Source organism: Balaenoptera borealis, assembly GCF_965194805.1.
Source record: "Balaenoptera borealis genome assembly, chromosome: 14".
Lineage (NCBI taxonomy): Eukaryota > Metazoa > Chordata > Mammalia > Artiodactyla > Balaenopteridae > Balaenoptera > Balaenoptera borealis.
Genome location: NC_138875.1, coordinates 23510948 through 23535240, shown reverse-complemented (window position 1 = coordinate 23535240; position 24293 = coordinate 23510948). Strand labels below are relative to the sequence as shown.

General features: G+C 47.2%; 1 protein-coding gene and 1 pseudogene across 2 annotated transcripts in view; both read right to left on the bottom strand.

Moving 5' to 3' along the window:
- Positions 1-22258, bottom strand: part of MYO5B (myosin VB) — a 360038-nt gene extending 337780 nt beyond the window's left edge. The window contains exon 1 of the mRNA XM_082355410.1: positions 21834-22258. Within this exon, the coding sequence (XP_082211536.1) occupies positions 21834-21860 (27 nt within the window). The 5' untranslated portion in view covers positions 21861-22258. The remainder of the gene's footprint in view (positions 1-21833) is intronic.
- LOC309611261 (cofilin-1-like) lies at positions 5381-18705 on the bottom strand (annotated as a pseudogene). The gene is made up of 4 exons: positions 18695-18705; positions 17755-17921; positions 13909-13913; positions 5381-9970 (listed from the first exon to the last, which is right to left on the bottom strand). The product of its transcript is annotated as a cofilin-1-like (transcript).
- Positions 22259-24293: the final 2035 nt, after the last annotated feature.

Here is a 24293-nt window from a genome sequence, read left to right as displayed (position 1 = left end):
GAGTGTGCAGGAAATTCAGCACTCCTCCATCATCCTCTTCTTGCTCCTATCTGTTTCAGAAGTGAAGAGGTACAAAAATACTGCCCCCCTGGTAGACCGCACCTACCTCCCTGAGACTCTCCTGGCAGCCAGTCCCCCCCTCAGTTAGAATGTTTCAGGCCCTTCAAAACTCTACAGAAATACCAGAATCTCAAATGCTTGGCTGCTCATCTCCATGCAGGCCTGCTCTTCAAAACTCTACAGAAATACCAGAATCTCAAATGCTTGGCTGCTCATCTCCATGCAGGCCTGCTCTTCAAAACTCTACAGAAATACCAGAATCTCAAATGCTTGGCTGCTCAATGCAGCCCTGCTCTTCAAATCATCAAGTACCCAGTGCCTGTTATGTATAACACAGTATCAGGCCCTTGGCGTGGTCTCTGTCCTCCTGGATAAGTTAAGAAGATAAGGCAACTACGTAAAAAGTTAAGCAACCACCCAAGAAATAAACAACAGTGCAGACCAATGACAGGAGCAGAGGCATAAGAGGAAGATATGAGCAAGTGCCAAGACCAAGTAACGGATGGACAGCACTTACGGATGGAGAGCACTTACAGTAACTGCTTCAGATTACAGAGAATAGATGTTCTTTAGGCTGAAGTAGGCAGGGTTTACGGAAAAAGCTAAAGTTTGAACTTGGTCTTGAAAGAATGAACTTAGAGAGGGAAAGCATATTCCAGGTAGATACAGCATGGATGCAGAAAAGCTCAAGGTACGTTCAGAAGGTGCTGAGTGGATTGATCCTGCCAGTGGGAAAGAGTGGACCATACAAGGCAATGATCAACTGACAGTATATCAGTCATGATGCTCTGGCTACGACAGGCTTCAAACTGGCTTAAACAGAAAGACGCTTCTATCTCTCATGACAAGAAGTCTAGAATTCTCATGGGTTCTAGTGTTTGTTCAGCCCAAGGCACATGGCTGCGTGGGGGAGGGGTTGTGTCAAGATCAAACTTCTGTCAAGAAGTCACAATGGGGGTGTGGATGATCCTGCATGGGTAACCAGCCATCACAAACGGTTACTGTTCAGCGAGTGCCGAGCGCGGACCCACGCATTCCACCTTCGAAGCAAACCTGAGAGAGGAGATGACAGGGGAAGAAGCAGAAGAGGCTCCTCATCTAACAACCAAGTCCAAAACTAGATTTGGAAACGCAGCAATAGATCCTCCTCCTTGTGCCTGTTTACCAAAAAATACACGTGGGTTCTAAAGGGGATCTAACCAGGATGGCTGCTCAAATCTGTTCAGTCAGCAAAGACCTTCATTCTAATGACCACTGGGGGCCTGTGTTCATTAAAGCAGAACTGCACTAGGACATTCCAACATGTTAGTGCAAGGGAATGCATGAATGAAGGCAAAGAGATTGGCCCAGAAGAGAAAGTACACTGATATCCAGGCCTAGGGAACTGGAATTCCCAATATATTCCTATACAGGGGATCCTAGCACAGTGAGCTTTGGCCAGGCTCAGTACCCAAGCAGGACTCTCCTACTCAATCATAGGGTCCATCTCCCTCATTCTAATCCTGAAAAATCTGTAACACAGGTTAGGGGAGTCGGCCAATTGCAGCATTACTTTATAAAGTCCATCTTTAATGTAATGTCATTTTATTTGTTTAAAAAATGTTTCTCCAGCACATTCTATGTGCTACACATGTTCTAGGCCCTGGTGATTCAGCAACGAGCAAGCAACTGCTGCTCTCATGGACCAGAATCTAGTTAAGGAAGACAAGCCAACAAAAGAGCCAGGTATTGAAAAGCACAAAGAGAAAAATAAAACAGGGTACTGGATTGAGTGGGTGACAGAGAAGGAGTCTGGGGACCTGACTCAGCAGAGGCTTGAATGATGAGAAGCCACCAGTGCAAAGACCTGTGAGAGAACATCAATGGAGAAGGACGAGGGCAAAGGCACTGAGGTGGCAAGAAGCCTGCAGTGTTCAATGAACAAACAAGGAGGAGGCCAGCAGGGATGGAACCAGCCAGTGAGGAAGACGGAACACTAATGCATCAGGACAAGCGGGAACCAGATTCTGTATAGTGCCCTGTAGGCAGGCCTAGCAGGGGGTTGGATTTTCTTCCAAAAGGAAAGAGAAACAGCTGGGTGGTTTCGAGCAACGGAGTGACAGAATCCAAGCGACATTTTACAAAAATGACCTGACTACTGTGTGGAGAACAGACTGGAAGGAGAGAGAGGAAAAAGCAGGGAACCCGGTCAGGAGACTGTTGCCACTACCCAGGCCAGAGACCTGGGGGTTGCACAGGTCGGTAGTGAGGGGGTGAAAAGTGAGGCTCCAGGTTCTGTTTGGAAGTTGAGTCAACAGAACCTGCAGACAAACTGGGTATTGAGGGGAAGATGCCTGGATCTGGAGCCTAAGGATTAAACCCTGGAGGATTAATTGGATCATGCCACTTACTGGAACACAGGAGAGCATGGGGAGAAAAAGGAATAGCAACAAACAACTTTGCTCCTAAGGGTCTTTCATTCTGAGATAGTCACTTTTGGAAATTCGTACTTCCAGGTTGAACAATTTCACTCTCTGAGTGGGTCAGGAAAAAAATCTGGAAGAGGCAGCATTGTTATTTTTTAAACATACAGATTGGGACTCAGAGATTGACACTTGCACAGAATCTTAGAGCGGGAAGAGACGCAAGAGATCTGGTCCTACTCCCTTCATGCAGCAAGTGAGGAAACCGAGGTCCAGAGAGATACGTGACACTGTCTCACTTGGGCAGGTCATCGTAAGTGCCACTATTTAGTGGCAGTTCGTGTCACATAAGACATTACTCCAAGCGGAGAGTCCCGTGCTCTCTCCATCACACCGCAGTGGTCTCTGTGCCTCTCACCATAGATATTTCTCTTACAGTTGCTTATACAAATGCCTCACACAGGGTGCTAGTGATTTGCCTGATGCAGACATGCTGCGACACCAGAAGGCATCTGACCTCAGACAGCTGGCCCTTTTCCAAGAAGAAGACGCCGCCCCATGCCAGGGCTCCTGTCAAGTGACAAGCAGAGTGACGGCCAGAGGAGTCAGAAGGCAGCCAGCCATGCCAGCCACGCCACATCAGCACGTCGTTGATCTGTCACTAGTAGGAGCTAAATCAGCAGCTTCCAGAGCATTATAAGAAACTGACATCTAAAAAAGGCAAACCAGGTCCCAGCCAGCCTCTCAGGGGATTTGACCCCGCTTTGCTACAAGCTGCCTTTCTTCTAGGACTGACCAAAGCAATATTCTCTGCAAAGGGGTCCACAGAGCACCAGCCCAGCCCATGGCAGAGCCCACACCGTGCCCACCTACCTCGACTTTCACACTCCCCCTCCACCTTGATCGCCCTTCCTCTGATCTCCTTCATTCATTCTCACTGCTTTCCTGTATGCCTCCAAACCTGCAACCTACACACAGCTTCCTGCTAAAAGAAAGGTAACAGGTGGTCCTCTCACACTGCGTTTCTACCTCCCACCCACCAGTGAATCACCACCACCAAAACATGGAACTAAAGCACATTTTAAACTATTTTGTACTGAATCAATTAAAGCTTTGTTAATTCTCATTCTTAGAATAAATTCAAGTGAGTTGGAAACCTACTTCTCTAAGAGAAACAAAAATCAGAAAACAAATTTCTTTAGGTTTCCTTTTACAGATGAGTGGAATCGCAAGTGGTTTACTCCTTCCTTCCTTTTACTGTTTATTTGTAATTATTCCTTCTCACCTTAGTTTTATATTTTTCCTTCCCAAGAAGCAGTCATTGCTAGCCACCTTTCAAGGTGGGCAAGAAGTTTAGGGCGTATGGGCCAAATTCCCATTCTAAGGCACCCCCCGTGGCATCCTTTGCTGGGTGGTGCCCAGCCTGCTAAGCTACCTGCAGAGAGGAAGCCCTCACTTCCACACAAGGCAGCCCATTCCACTACTGGGGGCCATGTGCTTCTGGACCCCGAGCTCAACTCACCTCCCTGCACATACCCACTGATGATCACTATGATCCTCAGATGAACTCCGAGAGGAAACACATGAATTCCACATGACAGCCCTATACATTTCAGGATTATATCTCCTTTTTTCTGGCCTCTATGCCTGGGGCCCCCCAGCTGTTCTTCATGTGCCATAGTTTCCAGGCACTTTTCTCTTCTAGGCAGCTCCCTCTAGCTCTATTTTTAGAGATCCCTTAAAAATATGTCATCAACATCATAACATAGGGGAGTCACATCTTGGGGGGGGTGAGGAAGCTTGATTCTAAAGTCAATAATAAAGCAAAGATCATGCAGTACCAAAATCACCTTCGAACATCTCTCACACTGTCCATCACCGTGAGATGCTTCAAGAGGCTCAATTCACTTCAGGGCCTCTCACTTCGAGAGGCTCCGAGCTGCCTCGGGAAACAGATTCCCTCCTTCCATCTCACCCTCGCCCCAATGCACATCCTCACTAAGCAGGGTGATGACTCACACAACTGATTTTTTTTTTGTTTTCCAGTTGGTTGGTTTCTTGGCAATTGGTTGCCTTTGCCCACACACATGCTGAATACCTGATATTTCGGTGTATCCATGAGCCAGATTTACCCAAGCTCTAGGATGGCGCCACCATTACTCAGTCCTCTTCAAAGGACATCTGTTTTCTCACATCTTCAAATTCATCCTCCCCTCCACACCTCGTCCTCAATCCAGGCCGATACTTCATGATGGCCAACCAAGAGCCACCACTGGCACAGTTCACACAAAGAACTTTGCAAAACTTCCATTCTGAACACTCACTATTGTAAATCATTGTCTTGATAAGAGGTTGTAAAGAGGTTAATGGGATAGCAATCTCACTACAGTACACAAAATCCATAGCCTTTTCTAAAGGCTGCAACAATTTAAGAAACTACAGTTTTTTGCCTAGAAGAAAACTGTGCACTCTTATGATCATCGTTTATCATCCCAGGTGAAAAAGTTATTGGCACAGGTTTCTTGCCTGTATTTCTGGTTATGTTTGAATCACCTTAAGTCAAGTTAGTGCACCAGCACCAGACAAACCATAGTTAACACTTATTTGTTAAGATTAAAAGTACTATTTTATAAGGGAGATGATGAACACCAAGCTTTGAAAAAACTTCATATGATACCCACTTAAAACAATGTGAAAAGAGTAAAACTAAAACAGTTACATAAGTCAAGATAATCCACGTTTTATGGATACAAGTTGGTGCTAAATTAACTTTGTTCTCAGGAATAAGCTGCAAAGGTTCGGCTCAGTGTTAGAGGCAGCTCTGAAAAGATTCATGCAAATACTCTTCCATACTCTGGGTAACACTGTATCTTTATGCTCTAAAAAGAAGAGTACAATAAACATACCCTTATAACAGCTTATAAACATTTTGTTTGTTTGGATTTTATATACTCTCATCTTCGCCTTCCTCCTCAGATGGCATGGTAATTTATGGGAATCATTCTTTGACATCACTATTTGATGTTTTCCCCATCTTTATTAAAAGGCTACACAAACCAAACTTCAGCCCTGTCCTTTCCCATCCAGTCAGCTGGTTGGATGTCCCCTACATCCAACCAGCTGTCCTACCTGCAGACTTGAGCCCCTGAGGCTGGAGGGAGGAAAAGCAGTCTTCCAAGCGGACAAATGGGGCTCCCATTCCAGTGAGCTCTGAGAAGACAGAGCTCAGAGAAGGAACAGCTCTGGAGGCTGGAAGCCCCCGGGTGATGCGATTCGGAGCTTCATCACTACCCAATGAAGTGTGGTTCTGGGGCAGGGGGCGGATATGCCCTTCCCCACGCTAAGAGGCAGGAGACAGAAGGGCCCATTGAGGGACTGACAGGAGGGAAGAGGTGAGACTTCCTCCTAAACCGCTGTCTTAAGAGCTGCCATGACAGCCCAAGAACCTCAACAACTTCCTGCTACACGGGGGTCACGTCCTACCACTCTTGTCCTCTTGGTAAGACACTTCCTTCATTCACTACTCCTGGATGGCACTTATTACATGGAATATAATTGTAAGTTAATGAGGACCATGCCTTATGTGCCTCTTACATCCAGCGCTGTGCCTGACATCAAGAAGAGTCTCAAATACTTGTATCGGTTCCATAATACTGCCCAACCAATTGAGACCAAGAATGGAAGACATTTCAGCTGTGGGCGAGGGCAATTCTGGCCATCATGATGAGCTGAAAATGGACATCTCCACAGAATAAAGCTTCAGACTCAGAGTTCACAGCCCAAACTGGCACGGAGTAGCATCAGTGCTACTTCCCACTTGTGTAACGCTGTTGAACCAGAAAGTGTATGACTGAAAACGATCAAACTTCCCATCTCAGTGCCATGAACTCAAATTCTAACCATTGTTTACCACAGCGAATAACTGAAAAATTATAATTTCTTAAGGTGCCCTGTAAATTCACAGGAAAAACCGGAGATGCATAAACATAGCTCATCAGGAAACTGCAACCACTGAGCCCCCTGGCAAAGCACAAGAAACGTTAAGGCGAGATTTCAAATTCCAGCATTAAGCCAAGAGTTGACTTACTGAGCGAGATAAAGTGGAAAACAATTATAGCCTAACTAATTATTTGGCTGGCACTTAGCTACATCGTTTTAGATATAGGCTACAGTTCCAGGGCTGCTGGAGTTATTTACAGCCCTGGACACATTATTCTGTGGCCAGCATTTAAGGCAGTTTCTGATTTCTGCGATGGTTCACATTGCGACTTGAGCACAGTTCATACTGATACCCTTAGCGTCTGCCCCATTCAGTAAGGGCTCTCTACATGGCTGAGTGTTGTGTAACCCTAGCAGCCTGGCAGTGGTTTCATACTGCCAGTCAGATTTCAGGGATATTAATGCAGTGGGCAATCCCTAGAGCTTTTATTAAGGATGCATTACAGAAGGTTAAGGAATGTGAGGCAAGGGAGGAGGGAGGAAGTAGAGGAAGCACCTGGAGAAAAAGAAGATGTAGAATACTTTTAGCAGAGGAGATGCACAAAATCCAAAAAGGAAAAAAAAAAAAGTCTATTATCGGACTATTGTAATAGCAGATGTTAAAGCCCATATCCCAGCATTGTTTTTAGGGTCTAACAGCAGGTCAGATGTGGAAACCACCACCAGAAACCAAGGCAGGGACTGACAATAGTCAAAAACCAGATTAGAAACTCAAGCAGAAGGATACAAGTACCACAAAATAGCCATGACCTAGCAAAAAACAAAACCAGTCCCAGGCTCAATCCCCCAAATCCTACTCTACAGGGATGAGAGGCAGCATCCACAGTTTCGCTAGTTCTCTGGGTCATTCCGATGCACCTGTAAGTGGGAAAACCATAGCTCTAGTGCCTGTAACATCCACAGCCTCTTCTGAGGGAGACACATGGTTCCCAGTGATGATCCATCTTCAGAAGCCCCTTGGACCAGGTGTACCTGCCTAGGAACAGCCAATCAAGAGTCTGCTTTCTACAAAAGCTTTAAAGCTTTTGTCATTAGTGACACGGGAATAACAGCAGATAGTACAGCCAATCTAAACTGGAACTGGAGATTCAGAAAGGGGTGTTTACCCAAGGCAGAGGTAAGAAGACAGGGAAAAGGGCAGAGCCAAGAGTAACGGAGTCACATTAATGGCACTGGCGTGGAAGGAAATGCATCCCTGCTGCTGACAGGATAACCTGGTCCCTAAAGTCTCAGAAAGGGTGAGCATCTTTCTGGTACCCTAATACTGTGCCGATCTCTTGGGCCAGGCTGCTCAGATCAGCTAAGCCTGGTTCCTAAGAGAGCATCCTTAGAGTAGAGCCTACATCTTGAAGTGCCCTTGCAACCAAAATAGCCTAGTACACCAAGTGCCAGGAAGAGCAATAGATAGATATAGACATCCGCCAAGTGCCAGGGAGAGCAAAAGGTAGATACAGGCATCCTGTTAGTGGTGTCAAGGTGGGATGCTCCTCCCGGTACAATCGGGGGCGTCCCACAATTTTAAGCTATAGAACAGTTAGGTGTGGAGTGCTAGGGTTGAAGATTTGAGATGATAGGTGGTCCACAAAGCCAGGACTTTAAGACTCCTTTTGTTCTTTCCTTCCCCACACCTGAAAGAGGAAAAGCATGTGCATAGCCCTAGAGCTTCTCCACCAATGCTGGTGAATGAGAGGACCCAATCCAAGGCTGGCCGCCCACATGCAGGAGTTGGAACCAGTGAATCAGCACCCACAGCAACCTTCCCAGCCCTTCAGGCTCTCACCCCACACTGTCCTGCACTGGACTGTGGCTTCCCAAGGACAAGACCTTCTCCTAGCAACAGGATTAGCACCAACTAATACAGTTCACGTGTTCTCATTTTATCTCATCAACAAGCCTCTGAGGGCTGTACCAGCTTCTTACCCCTGTTTTACAGATAAATGAAGCCTAGAAGTTGAGCAACTGTCTAAGGCCACACAGCTGGTAAATGCCAGTGCGGGGCGGGTGGGGGGGAGCTGGTACGAGGGTGACACAGACAGGACACCAATACTCAAAACCCAGGTCTATCAAGTCTAAAGGTTATACTCTTGACCACCATATTTTCCCTGCCCTTTTTTCTCCAGAGTTTTTTTTAATTGTGGTATAATACACATAGTTTACTATCCTCACCATTTTTAAATGTACAGTTCGGTGGCATTAAGCACATTCACATTGTTGTGCAGCTATCACCACCAGGCATCTCCAGAACTTCTCATCTTGCAAAACTGAAATTCCGCATCCACTTAAACAACTCTCTACTCTCCCCTCCCTCCCATAACTGCCATTCTGCTTTGTCTCTATGAATTTGACTCCTGTAGATACCTTCGTAAGTGGAATTATACAATTGTTGTCATGTTATAACTGGCTTATTTCACTTGGCATAATGTCCTCAAGGTTCATCAATGTTTAGCATGTGTCAGAATGTCCTTCTTTCCTTTGTTTTCTGTTTGTTTTTAATTGAAGGTCCCTTACTAGTCCTGCTTCCATGAATGGCCACGACCAGGGGAAAAAGGAAAGGGGAACCAGGCGGCACAGGGAGGGGTCATCTCTACAACACTGCATTTATATACAGAACTAAACACACAAGGACAGAGTCACTACTGCTATTAGAAGTTGGCAGCATGGGAAAGGGAAGGAACAGATGGGGAACTGGGGTGTTAAAAAAATACAGTGCTCCTTCCCCCAGGCATACCCCTGTTTGAGCTTAATCTGCTTCAACCCAAGAAGAAGATCAAAAGCAGTTTGGGAAGGCCAGAACCTTCAGGGATGGAGGGAGGAGGATGGTCCAGGAGGTGGGAAGGCTGTTTGGCAACTTGAGTGAAGGGATTGCCCACCCCCTGCTGGGATCCCCCCAGCCCCTCTGGTCTGGCAGGAAGGGGGCAGCCTGCAACCCCCGTGAGCAGGTCTGGGGTTTGCCCTCCAGAGAGATGAAGAGGCTGACTCCCAGCTTCTCTGCCAGGGTGCAGTGGTCCTTGACCTCCTCGTAGCAGTTTGCTTCTAACTCATGCTTGATCCCCATCAGCTTCTCCTCGATGGCATCCTTGGAGCTGGCATAGATCATTTTGCTCTTCAGGGGTGCAGACTCAGAGGCCCAGGCCTCCTTCTTGCTCTCCTTGGTCTCACAGGCTGCATCACAGAGGGCGTAGTGGCAGTCCTTGTGTGGCAGCACCTTGACAAGGACAGGGGTCGTCTGCAGTCTGGCCCACATCACCTACCAGCATCTCCTCACCCTCCTCCAGAATGAGGTTCTTCGTGTCCTCGCTCAGGCAGAAGAGCACCGTCTTCTTGCGCTTCTTCACATCCTCTGGTGAAGACGACTTACGCACCTTCATGTCATTGAACACTTTGATGACGCCAGAGACAGCTACACTGGAGACCACGTTTCTACAAGTGAAAGGGAGATAGCGAGGAGAGCCAGAAACGACAGGAGTCACTGCAGCCAGTGCTGGGATCCGACTGAACGTCCTTCCTTTCTAAGGCTGAATAATATTCCTTTGTATGGATGTACCCCGTTTCGTTTATCCATCCATTCATGATGAACACTGGGTTGCTTCCTCCTTTTGGCAATTGCAAATAATACTGCTCTGCCTTCCTTTCTTATCCTGCCTGATGCATAGCAGGGGTAAGAAGGTACAAAGAGCATCCTTCGGGACTTCTCTGGTGGCGCAGTGGTTAAGAATCCGTGGGCCAATACAGGAGACACGGGTTCGAGCCCTGGTCCGGGAAGACCCCACATGCCGTGGAGCAACTGAGCCCGTGAGCCACAACTACTAAAGCCTGCGCACCTAGAGCCCATGCTCCGCAACAAGAGAAGCCACCACAATGCGAAGCCCGCACGCCGCAACGAAGAGTAGCCCCCACTCGCCGCACCTAGAGAAAGCCCACGTGCAGCAACGAAGACCCAACGCAGCCAAAAATTTTTTAAATTTTAAAAAAAGATCATCCTTCCATCTACTTTCAAAAGAGCATTTTAGGAAATTAGGTGGAATGGGCTTTCCATTTGATTCTTAAATAAGTATTTATTAATGTTATTATACTTGTCGTAACACTGAGGCAACCATATGCCATGTAATAAGTTAACATACATATATATTTAAAAGGGACTATAAATCGGTGTTACTATAAAATTTGGTGAGCCCTTAAGTTTTTAACCAAACAAACCAGAACTGCTACATTCAAATGAGTATTTTTCTGACGGCCTGGGAGGCTCGACACTGACTGACCGCTGAGAGCATCTGAAGCCCGACTACCTGTCCCGAGGATGACGGCTAGTAAGAGGCCACGCACCACTGTCCTCAGTACCTGCAAGTCACACTTTGCCTGTAACAGAAATATAAGTCAGCGAATTCCTACCTTACTCAACCAGCTTAGTTCTTTGAATAACTCTTGGATGTTTCCAGAAAAGAAAGCATACCTTCCAGGCATAGATTTTGCCACCATACAAAGGAAAAAGAATGCATCATCAGATTTGAAGCCAATTTCAGAAGAAGTATTGATGAGCTCCAGTATCCTTGTACCTCTGTCAAAGGGAACATCCTGAAGGAAACAGCATTCATACAGGCAGGATCTGATGTGTTAGTCATAAAAATCACATTTTAAGGGTATTCTTACCATTTCGGTGCACACAGCTTGTTACATAGTTACACACATGTATACACAGTAAAATGACCATTAAAAAAGCAAGCAGCTTGATAGCAAAGAAACACTAGTTTGTGGCTAAGGAGACATTCATTTTCCTTATTTCACAACTAAACATTAGCTCTCATTAGCAAGTGTAAGCAAATTAAGAATTTGATTAAATCTGATGAGACAAGATAAAGCAACTTATCTCCTTTTAATGTACAAATACCCCCTTAATACTTATTCATACAACAAATGAACCACTGGACTGGAAGAACTCAAGGTCAAAGACTACTTTGCAGGGATGGGCTCTTCCTCTCTGCCTCACGCATGGGCTGTGACACACATCACTGCAGGCAGAAAGTGCTCTCTACAGGTGTTGGCCGAGCGATGAACATAAAAGATGGTCTGAATCTTCAGATGAAAACTATGAGTATCATTATTGTTCCTGTGGGAGAGAAGACGACTGAAACAAACTCCATCCGATTTTTCCTCCCTGATTCACTGTTGCCTGCTTTGTTCGATCTCACATGAAGGATGGAGTCCGTATTCACCCCCACCTAATCATGCAAATATCCATGAGTCTTGATGAGATTGTTAATAAAAACTTGAGTTAAGTGAAAAAAAAAATGATTATGCTTTTAATGTAAATGATAACCTTAGGAAGGTAAGAGCAAAAAACTACATATGTGATCAAAATTGTGTGAAATTAGGATATTCCAAAACCAGGCAGTTAGTTACATTAGCGTTCATATCCACAAATGTTGCTTTGCTGTTAACCCACGTTCATACCTTGTGCCAAGCCTTTGCGCACAATAATAAAAAAGAAAAACAACATTTAATTATCTCCTGACAGGGGCTCCACATTCCATAGATTTAGGCAAGTGCCAGAGGATACAGATGGGCTTTCCACCAGGTACTCTAAGCCAAAATGACAGATAACATGACAGTACATGCGGTTCCTTGGTGAAAAAAGGGCTTTCCTCGAAGGGCTACGGCCTGGAAACAGGAAGGGACTACAGGTGGTCTTTAAGCCAATTCAAGGGCATTTATTGAGTCCCTACAGTACGCAAAACCCTATCTTGGGAAAAGTGAGGGATGTGAGCAGAAGATTCAACCTACATCTTCAACGAGAGCAGCTGTGCAAATATACACACCCAACCATCAACTGCACACAGCGAAACACATTCTAAAATTACCTACAATCTCAAAGCTTTTTTAAATTTGGCTTTGTAACTCACCCTATTTTCTGCACAATCACCTTTCTTTAACATGTAATTGATGAAGCACAACAATAAAATGAATACCCGCGAACCCGTCAGGAAATCTAGCAGCCCGCTAACAGCGCTGTTCCCACTCCTGCTCCCCCGCCAGCCCCACCCTCCCCGGATACCTACTATTCTAGTTGCCTTTTCCCTCATTCCCTGGTTTTTACTCACTTTATCACATGTATATCCTTCACCAATACTGTTCATTCTGGTGATTTCAGAAATTCATAAATATGGTGTCAATTCTGTGTGGATTCCTCTCTGAAGCACCTTAAGTGATACCTAAGCTGGGCATCATATGAAGTCAGGTAATATGTTCTGAGCATGCATCTTATCATTGGTGGGACTGCACTGGGGTCTGGGTGGGCAGTTAGCAAAAGGAAATTAAACCAGAGTCTAAACTGAAAGACCAGGGCACACAAAAGATAGTTGAATACAGCACAATTTACCAATTCAAATATTTTACCTTTTCATCTACCCCATAAATACACAGTATCCAGGTCACGATACAGTAGAACTGACATCCTACTGCCCAGTACCTTTTTTCTTGTGGAGTCCCTAAGCCAGGGGACCTGAATTGCTTAGTGCTGAAGAGATTATAAGCCAAGTCTTTGAATTCCACGCAGAAGGCATCTGGGTATTCTCGTTCCTTTTAGGATTTCATGCCACTACACGTTTGAGTTTTATAATGGCAAAAGCTCTACAGGAAAATCGTTAAATATCTTTCCTGATGGGCCTCTTCATTCCTCCCCAAACTTCAGCAAAGGAGAGAAAAGCCTACAGGGGCCATGTCACTATTAGAATTGTTCAAAGGAGAGTAATAATGTATAGGCCCTTGAATAAACTTTAAGAGGAACATTATATGCCATTAACTCGGAGCTCAGATACATAAGCTTGATCATTCCCACAACAAATTAGCAAGATATACCAGTGCTCACCTACACCAGGACCCAGACAACTTGAGGACCTCCTCCTCATATCAAACCTAAAATGCTCCTGCTTGGAGGAGCTTCTAAAGTGCTTTGACAAAGTCCCTGATAAGAACCTAAAGTTGTAATAGGCAATGGTCTGGGTCCTGGGTATCCTCCTGTAAGGCTCTCCCCTCATATGCTGGAGGAAGGGGCCTTGTCTCTGATGGTCAAGCTGACATCCTGAGTGAAGGTGAGCTCATTTTCCAAACACCTGTCCAGCCAATAGGCAGTGAGCAGGGCACACCCATAAATGTGAAAACCTTCAGCTAAGTGGGCAGATGGGAGAGAGCTTCCAGGAGTCTCAGACCCGCTTCCCTGATCTTAGCTCAGAAAGGGAACGAAACGCCCAATCAGACATCAAGCAGGATAGGAAAGAAGATGCTTCAGAGAGAGATGGAGACAGGGAAAGTGCTGGAAAGCAGACCAGTGCCCTGGGATGAAAGGAGGGTTAGATTTAAAATCAAATAATTTTACATTGCTTGAGTTTCATGTACACCTTTTGATTGTTATATTTACCCCTTTTTGAAGATGTGACCCTCTTTCGGGGCTTACGTGGCCTAAGGAGAGCGAAAAACAAGGGTTCTGCCTACATGTGGGGCAGTTTTAAGGAGCACCAGGCTGTCTAGGGGCTGCGTGTGGTGGTGGAAGGCAAAGCAGCAGATCCCCGAGGGAAGAACTATGGGTCAGACCATCTGCCCTTTTTCTGTACTCAGAGACTTTCCTTTCTCCTTTCTCCCGGCTGCTGGTGCTGGTAGAAAGGAGGCTCCACGTTAGGGCCTCTTTTATGTACAAATGATGTTCCAGACCCTCCATCACTGGGACAGAACCTCGTGGAAGGCAGCAGAGTGGTCAGACGAGGAGTGTGCTTTGGGCAAGTAAGGCAGAGGTCCCGTCATTTGTAAATGGGGATGATGGGGGTGCCTACATCATAGTGTTATTATTAAATGAGTGAACATACAGCTCTTAGAAATGACCTGGCTCAAAAGCAGTTGATAAACGGTACCTATCATAACCAGTGCTTTTCCAATTGTAGGGCTCAGAGATGCGTAAGCTCCAAACAAGCGAAGGTGAAAACTCATGCCAAGGTGCCTTATTTAAAATATGTATTTGTAACATTTTATCCTGAACATTCTGGTTTCCACGACTTCCTATGTCTAAAAATATAATCATTTAGTGAGCAAAAACGGAGTTATAAATAATGTCTTAACAGAGGAAATACAAAGAAAACTACAAATGAACACACCAAGCATATGAAAAGATGCTCAACCCTCCAGTGAAAGTCAACTTTAAACAAAAATAAACTGTTCAGTGTCTGTTTAAAAAGAGGAAACAATGACCAGTGTCCGGGAGGGGTGAAGAAACAGACCAGTTCTTTTCTGGAGACTACTGGCCTTATCGATGAAGACTCATAAAAGTGCATGCCAGGAATTCCACCTTGGGGAATTTATCCTAAAAATACTGAAAGGTTCCAAGAATGTTCTGCAAACATTTTTCACAATATCAAAAAATTGGAACCAATTAAATGTTCACCAAAATGGGAATGGTTAAAAACATTACAGCACAAACATACAGTGCCCTAATATGCAGCCATTAAAATGGTAAAATTGCCTTTATATGCTACAGGGAGAAAAAAGCCATAGTAGATTAAGATTTAAAATAAAAAATAGGATCATGCCATACATATAAGTATATACTGCATCATGCATAAGTCTAAAGCAGTACTGCCCAACAGAAGTGAGGCAAACTACACGTGGAATTTTAAATTTTCTAGTAGCCACATTATATCCAAAATATTATTTGAACATTTAATCAACATAAAAAAGCATAAGTGAAATATTTTACATTCATTTTTTGTACTCAATCTTGGAAATCTGGCGTGTACTCATCCCAGTTTAGGCCAGCCTCACCTCAAGTGCTCAACAGTCACATGTGGTTACCCTACCGGACACTGGGCACTAGTCTAGCATACATCAGTGGTTAACAGGAGCTGTCTGGGAATGGGATTACAGAGCCTTTGCCTTTCTTGCATTGTATGAATGGTTTCAACAATCATTTGTATTAACAAAAAAATAATAAAAGAACATGGTGAAAAATTGTTTTAATTTTCCTTTAAAGCTCTAATAGGAGACCGGGAAGCACAGCTTAAATTTCAAGCTTCTTTCAAACTGCTCTTTCTCCTTCCCCAGGGAGCCGTGGGGGATAGGAGCCTTTTCCCCCATGCCTTGGTTGTCTGTTGCTCAGGGAGTTATGTATTTGTAGCAATTCTTCCCTTTCTCTCTCGCCAAGTCCCCTTATGACCAATACCCCTGCAGGATGGCAGGAGAGGGTTAGGAGAAAAGGCCACCATCCAGCATCACGACTGAAGGGGGAAATAAGCTGATGAACAGTTGCCAGGTGCATACAGTGTGCCAGACACTGCGCTAGGCAGGCACTTCACGTATGTCAGATCACATAATCCTCCAATAACCTTATAATGCAGGTACCATGCCAATTTTTCAGATTAAGCAATCAAGGCTCAGAAAGTATCTGCTCCGAAGTGTCATAGAGTTGATAATGTGTAACGGCACTACCCCGTACGGTCCACAGCAAGATCATGACCAAAGAGGCCAGACTGCCCATGCCAAGGTCCTGACCTCATCTTTATTAAAATCATGCTGTAAGACAATTGCATTTCTTAGAGGAAAGCAAATACCCAGGCATCTTTTATTTGCAAGAACCCCAGAACCCATTTCTCCTCTAAGCTCGTTCATACATCCTCAGATGTAAATATTTCCACTTAGACAAACCATTGTCACCCCTAACTCAACGTGTCACAATCAAGCATTATCCTTGCCCCATCTCAACTTCTTTATTTCTGTCCATCCTCAAGCTGGAAACTTCAAGGTCATATACGACTCTTCTTCCCTTGCCCGCATAATCAAACATTTGAGGTTCCAGGCTCAGTAATCTCTAAATGACTATTTAAAAAACAGTAATAAGCACACCTAGCACCCAGATCTTAGTTTCTAAATACCAGTCTTCAAGAAAAGGAAACTGACAGACATCACCTTAACCAAGGGATCAAAGTGACACCATCAGTAAATGAGACACTGATATCACAAATCTCCTGAGATGGTGCACTGAGGAAGGCACATCGCTTCTGTGCCACAAATTCATAACCTCCATCTAAGCATGGGAAAACATCAGACAAACCCAAATTGAGGTTCATTCTACAAAATAACTGACCAATACTCTCAAATTGCCAAGGTCAAAAGGAGAAATTGAAACTGAGGAACTGTCGCCAATCAGAGGAGACGAGGCAGCTGTGATGCTAAACGCAGTGTGGACTCCTGCATGGGCTCCCGGCCCCGGGAAGGTCAGTAGTGCAAAAACTGGTGAAATTCCCATCAGGCTTGAGGACAAGTCAGTAATGTTGTACAAATGTTCGTCTCCTGGTTTCAGTGATTGCACTCTACTTATGAGGTGTTAACATCACGGGAATCTGGAAATATATAACAGGAACTCTGCTATTTTTGCAACTTTTCTGTAAGGCTAAGATTTTCATAAGAGTTTTAAAATACTACTGTAGTTACTACTCATGGCTGTCCATGCTTAAACTCACTCTACCGTCTCCTACTAACAGTGCCCTTCTCAGTCTCCAGGTGTATTCAAAGCCTATTCATTCTTCCAGGCCCACTCATGTCCCACTGCCCACCTGACCGATGGTTCTATAGAACGTCTGTAACTATGAGTATCTGCTCTCCGCTCGTGGCACGTGGGTCATGTTGGATTGTTAACTTTGCGTATTTAGGTTTTATTGTCCAATGACGATGCAAAATGTGCTTGTGTAGACAAGTACATCAGGGCACACGTGCTCCGCTCACTTTAAAATGGGCTGCTTTTTACTGTGCTTTTTGGGAAGCTACTGAATTACAAAACAGAGGTCAACTAGTATTTCAAACCCATCCAAGTTTACCCTGACAATCCTGTACCGATAGTGACAAATACTCTATCACTTAGGGAGGGCAGTAGGTGGACTTATATATTATAAGCAGTATAGTTTACAGCTAACTTGTACCACAGAAAATGACAGTATCAAAACACATACACACACACGCCAGAATTTAAAATGTCTATTTAGTTTCTACTCAGAGGGACCTTGGCCCTCCAACAGCAAGAGAATGCTATCTCTCTGTTGAACAAAATAAGCACAATAATATACTTAGACTCCAACCAGGCCTGGAGCTGTCAGAAAGCCTTCTAATGGGTGGCCATCCTGAAGCTAATGAAATGAAATATTAGGAGCACATCAACAGAAAGGAAATGGGAAGAAACTAGCAGCTGAAAAGCAAGCTCTCCCAAGAGGCCCCAGGGGAGAGACCTGGTGCACGGGAGCTCTGGAAACTGCGTGGGCCTCACCAGAGAGCCGTTCTGTTCCCAAGGTGGGGGTACTGGAAGCTACAGCTGTTACACTCCCGTTGGTTAAAGGACTGTCCCCTTGGGGGACATCAATTCTCAGGCTCCAGGAACCTTTGACGGTGACACAGGTGCTGACCGCTGGGAGTAAGCAAGCACCAGGCAGTGCGCTGGAGGACAGCACAGGGCAGGTGGAAGAGCGCTAACGGCGTCTGCCACCCTTGGCCTCCAGGTCCTCGAGTCTCTACCGGTGGGCACAGAGGGAACACGAGCCTCTTGCTGCCTTCCAGACTGAAACTTGGGAGAAGGCTGCATTACCTGATGCGCAGGTAAGGGACAGTTAGAGGACACCAGCCCAAGTTCTACTTTCCAAAGGATTGGCCCCAAAACAGTGCCCTTCGTAAAGGCCCCTGAGCTCAAAGCCATCAGTGACACACAAAGGGCATGTCCACTAGTAAAGTCATCTCCTAGCAGCACTCAAAAATCCACTGCTCAGAACACCACCTATCAACTAAAAACCAACCAGGATAGGGATTATTTGAAGGTGCTGGTTTCAGCCTGGTGATTTCCCAGTCACTCTGCTGGCTAGAACCAAAGCAGCATACTGAAAACCTCATTATTTGAGAGAGCAGTGTTTAAATTTTTCATCCAGAATAACCCTTGTATAGAGAAGCGTTGTATCATTCAGCCTGAAAGAGAGGTTATGTATTTTATACTTTAAAAATCAGACTATTTTCTGCATTTGTCATAATCAAATCATGTTTACCATGCTTGCACATGTTTGGGAATCTTCCTGGGACCTGGGCTAATTTGATTTATACAATATTGTCTTTTCCTGTGGGTTGGAAGCAAAGTACTAACACTTGTCACATACGTGCCATCTGTGACACGAGAGCCCATCATCAGCTCCACGCTTCTGTAAGGGTGGATGAGACTGACTCACCTTGACATCATCCTCAAAGCCTCTGGCATTGACTCTGATTCTCTTTCCCACTGAGAAAAACCTCAGTACAAAGAAAGTAATTTCTCAAAGGCAAGGTGTTGGGTCTTCTGAAAACAGGAGTGCCTTTGTTATAGGAAGTGCCCTTTGCCAATGACTAAAATCAACTCCAAAAAAAATCCACATAGCATATAAGCCTCCAGTTGGAGAGAACAGATAGACAGAGAGCAAGAAAACAGTTAACGTGGAGGGAGGAAAAGAAGAAAGTCTTTTCTTCAGCAACTGGGAATAGACTAATATACCAAATTCTTACCTGAAACTATTTATAGTACTTACAGGCTAATTTATATACTTAAATAAGTGTCTCGTATTCCAGTAACAATATCTTCCTACCATATTACTAAAACAACAGGTATAATCAATAAAGGGCTTTAAAATTTCCATCCCACTCATAAATGCTGTTGGCATAATAGATCATTATTTCCATCATGCATAATACATTAAAGGGCATGCCTGGATCCAGTGTTCATCACATTAGAAAAGCCCACTAGCAAGTTAAAAATAAAAAGGAACATTGGATATTTTGATAATACACTAAAATGAACAAATCATCTCCCCCAAGAAACAAAGTGAATCTGAGTCACAGGCACGATTTCTCTGTATAATTTATGATTCATGTGCATACTGAGAATCCAGCCTAGCAAGTGGGGTGACAGTGGTTAGGAAACAACACAACTGCTTCTCGTAGCAAAGCATAAGTGTGTTCAACTCCGCCAGAAAAAGTAACAGCTGCTCAAGATGCGATCTGGCTGGAAGCTACTGCGTGGGCCACAGAAGAATCTCAATTTGAGATTCATAAACCTAGAAAGGATTAAGAACTAGAAACCCATTAACAGTGAGGTACAGTTCCTGGGCCTTAGGGAGAAATTCTAAGACTCTTTTTGGATTAAGTATGCCAAACGCTCACACCAACGAAGCTACTTTTTTTCTTAAGCACCTTGAGCGCCTTTCCAAGACCTTTTCCTCATGAACACTTTTTGTCCCTGTATCCATAAGTCAAGAAGAAGTACACTGGGGGACTTCCCTGGTGGTCCAGTGGATAGGACTCCGTGCTCCCAATGCAGGGAGCCCAGGTTCGATCCCTGGTTGGAGAACTAAGATCCCACATACCACAATGAAGAGCCCGCACGCCACAACGAAGACCCAGCGCAGCCCAAATAAATAATTTTTTAAAAGAAGAAAAAGTACACTGGAACTTTAGCTCAGACTCCCACTAACTCATCATTCCTAATAATTAACATGCAGTATACTCATTTCTAACCAAAAATCAAATTGAGTGTTTTCCCTGAAAGTTGTCTTTAAAAGCAACCCAGTGTTCTTGTTTTTCAAAATCAGGGCTCCGAAAATTAAGGGTTTATGCGATTGTCCATTAGCTTCATATAATACAGCAATTAGTTACTGTCTGATAAAGTACTTTATGATATATTGCAGGTATACTGAGTGTGCACTCAGTATACTTTGTGCACTTTAGTGTGACAAAGCTTCAGCACTCTACACTCCAGATTTTTCCCTGCCTCGCTGGTTTCCAGCCTCCCGTTGAGGTTCCGGATAACTGCTTCAGGGAAACAACTTTCAGGACTCCTCCCAAGACTCCCACGGGTAAACGGGATAGGATGCTCTTCCAAAGCCAGAAACGCCACAGTTTTCACCCCTGGCGCGAACCTCACATCCTTTCCTCCCAGAAGCTGTCTTTCATCAGCGGGCGCTGCCAGGGGACCTGGTGGGGGCGGAGCAGGTGCACCAGGTTATGGTGACCCCGCCCCCAGCCAGGTGACACCCTCCACTGCCACCTCGCGTCTTCCCGCCTCGGCCCTGTCTCCCTCCAGGAGGAAGAAGGGATTCGAAAATTCCTCAAACGATAAGGGGTGGCCAGCCCACCCCGCTGAAGGGCTCGCCCACGCGCGGGGGCAGCTCTGAGCAGTCGCCAGGTGAGGATGCGGAAGTAGCTCTTCCTCCCCCGCCCAGACCTGTTGGCGCGGGCCCAAGTCCTGGGAATCACACACCCACAACCCACGCGCGCACCGCGCACCCCTCTGCAAACGAAGAGGTGGGCACGAAGCACTGTCAAACGTGTCCCGGCCACAGAGAAGAAAAACCGGCGGACGACGTGTCCGGACATCCAAAACTTATTTTTTTAAAGGGGGGGGGGAGGGGTAGCTTAAATGCCCCTCACCCCCTCAACCGCCCCTCAATGCCAAGTTGAAACCCGAGGGGGCCCGGGCGGCTGCAGCTCCGCTGTGGGCGCTTGGGGAAGCGGTGGCTGGTCTCTAACTTTAATCACAGCAACTGCTGCGGAAGCGGGGAGTCCTGCGGCCGCACCTGTTCCCGACTCTAAGGAAGGAGCCCTGCGCATCCATTCTGACCTTGAGGACATCCTGGAAATCCACACTCCACCCCCGAGTCAGCATTACTCCGACCCCCCTCCCGCAATGACTGAAGCCCACCGAGTGCACACCCAGAGGGGCCGCCTCAAAATGCCCACCCGCGGCAAAGTAAGAATGCGCTTCCCTGGGCTCTCTCCAGATCGCTCGAGCATCCTTTACCCACTGCTTACCCACCCAAGAGCCGCCGCGCCCCTCTCACCAGGTTGAGTCCCCTTCTCTCCCCACCCCCAGATTGAGGAATACCCCACCCCCAAGTTCAGGGTTCCCCCTCGTTGGCACTCGAGAGGGTCGCCCTCGGGAGCTCACGCTGCAGAGCACCGAGGTGGGGTCCACGAGCAGGCGACCACCGCGGGGGGCGGTCCCCGCGCCCTAGGCTCCGAGCTGGCGGGGACACCCCCTCAGTTCGGGGACCTCAGCCGGACGGAACCGGGACGAGCACAGCGACGGCAGAGCGTCGGGGAGCGGGGGACAGCCCTGGCCGGGGCGGGAGCCGCGGGCGGTCAGCGCGGGGCGCTCCCGGAACAGCCAAACTTTCTCCGCCACCCGAAGTTCGGGGCGCGGAAGTGGCGATGAGGGGGAGCCTGAGAGGCGTCCCCCGCCGCTCCCAGCCCCGCGGAGCCGCAGGAGAAGGCGCCCCCGAGAGCCGCCCGCCCCGCAGCCCTCACCCGTACCCCGGGCCCGGAGCGGCCCGCACTCACCTGGCTGTACAGCTCGCTGACCGACATGACCCCCGCGGGCCGGGCCGAGCCCGGACCCCGTGGCCAGCGGGCGGCCCTCGCTCGTGTCCTGGGGGCGGCGGGTCCCGGCTCCTCGCGGCCCCGGCGGCTCTCAGTCCACGGCCGGCCCGTCTGGCGCCATCTTCCCGGGCTGCCCGAGAGTTTCTCGGTTCTTTTCTCTCTTCCCCGACCTGCCCCGCCGGCTTCCTGGAGGCGCCGCGGCCGGCTCGCTCTCGGCCGACGCGACCTTTACTCCCGCGGCGGCGGCGGCGGCGCAGCGGCGGCCGGGCAGGAGTGGCGGGCGGGGGAGAGGCAGCGCGGCGCCGCTCCCCGCTCAGGTATGGGAGGCGGCGCGGGAGGAAGAGGGCGGGCGCGCGTCCTGCCTGCCGGGGCGCCGCCGCCGCCGCCTTTGAGCCCTGCGGGGGCCGGGCCGGCCGCGCCTCCCGCGCCCCGCGCCGCAGCTGGGTCCTCCCGGCCAGGGGCGGGGCCGCGCGAGGAGCAGGCGCCGTCCGCCCCCTGCTGGACACCGGGCGCTCTCGGGACAGGTGCGCGCCGGGTGCCGACACCTGCCGCGCGGTGCCCCCTCTCTGCGCAGACTGTGCTCTGGGAGGCTGGGCGGGGACCCATTGGAGACCAGAAAAAAAGAGGAGGAAGCACCAGCGAAGGGAGAAGAGGAATAAAAAGGAGAGATGCCTGCGGCCGAAAGGCTCCATACATTTTTCTCTGGGTTTTACGTGGGCATTAACATTTTCATTATTAAAATTCAGTTATGTGTAGACTGTTACTAAGGTGTTTTGGATATACTAAAGATTGTCTCCGCCAAACAGCTCCCTGCGCTGAAATCCTGATCAGAACGTGGGAGTCGTAACTCTTCTCCACTTTGCGGGTTTCACCCACAGCTTCCGGCTAGGCTCCTGGCCGCCCCCATCAGAGAACTGTTTGCTTTTCTGGGAAGCCTCACATTTTCTCTCCTCTCTCTCACGAACACTCTCAATCCCTCTGCCGCTCCCTATCTCATTTACTTTTGTCGCTTCTGCCAGTGACGCTTGGCAGCTTCACTCCCTCTTCCACTTCCAACAAAAAGTAGAAATTTCAGCCAAAAAGGAAAATAATTGGCAGGAGTCAGTAAAGGGAGAGCAGGCGCTGTAGGAGGAAACACGCTCTTTTGAGGTGGCATTTGTACCTGAATGAGGGATGGCCTCTGAGAGTGGTTCTCAATCAGAACATCCATCTCTACAGTTGTTCCGGAGCTCCACTCCCTGGAAGGTGATTCTTAGACTCATCTCATTTAAGACCTTCCCACTTGGAAGGTAGGATCCCCATTTAATCCACCTGCCGCCCTTCTCAGCCATGCCTCCTCAGTGAGAATCACCTGGGGAGCTTTAACAGTTCCAAGGAAGGGACCCCACCCTGAGGAACTCCTATTCACTGGTGAAGGGTGGGACCCCAGTATCTGATTTTTTTAAGTTCCTCCATAACTCTAAAAGATTGTGCTTCCAGTGTTGACAAATGCAGTGACCAAAGCTTGGGCAACTCTTCTTGGATCTCAAAGGGACCTCTTCATATCACTGGCAAGAGCAGAAAGGATTCCATCATGTGTCTCCCTCCGAAATCTGTCTGCGTAGTTTCCTTCCCTATATTCTGATAATTCTTGAAGTGTGGCCCCCAGGGCCATCAGCATCACCTGGGAACTTTTTAGAAAGACAAAATATGGGGCCTCACTGCAGACCTACTCAATCAGAAGGGCTGGGGGTGGGGCTTAGCACGGGGTGTCTTCACACTTTCTGGGGGGTTCTTCCCTCTCAGGCTAAGAAAGACTCCTCGCTAAGGCTCAACCCGCACCTCAGCTCCAGATCCCCTTGCCTTCACCACCGTGCTCCATCATGGTCCCATCTCTCCACCAGCAACTCTCTCTCTCAGCTGCCTCTTGACTTTTCCTCTGTTCTCCTTTCCGGCTAAATTGTTGAAGTGGTAGCTTTTACTGCCCAGTCCCACGAAATTCACTGGTTCTCAACACCTTCTGCACACTGGAATCACTTTTACAAAGACAAATGCCTGGCTCCCACTCCCAGAAATTCTGATTTAATTTGCCTGGGCTGCTGCCTGGGCAAAGGGATGTTTAAGAGTTTTCAGGTGGTTCTAATGACAGTCAAGGTTAAGAGTCGCTGCTTTAATTCCTTCCTTAGCCGCTCCCTCTCAGCCCCATCCTATTGAAATTGCCTTCTCCCTCTGAAGCATGCGGTGGTAACTGACTCTCCCCACATTGTTGTCCTCCCCTGTCCTCTCATTTTTCTCCTCTTGTTTTCCCAGCCTTGCTAACCACACCTTCTGCTTTCTCTTCCTGGTTCCTGAGTAAAACTGTGGCCTATTTCCCAGATCTCACCTTTCTTCTCAGCCATGCCCCCTATCTCACCTCTTAACTGCAATGTTAACTCTCAAATC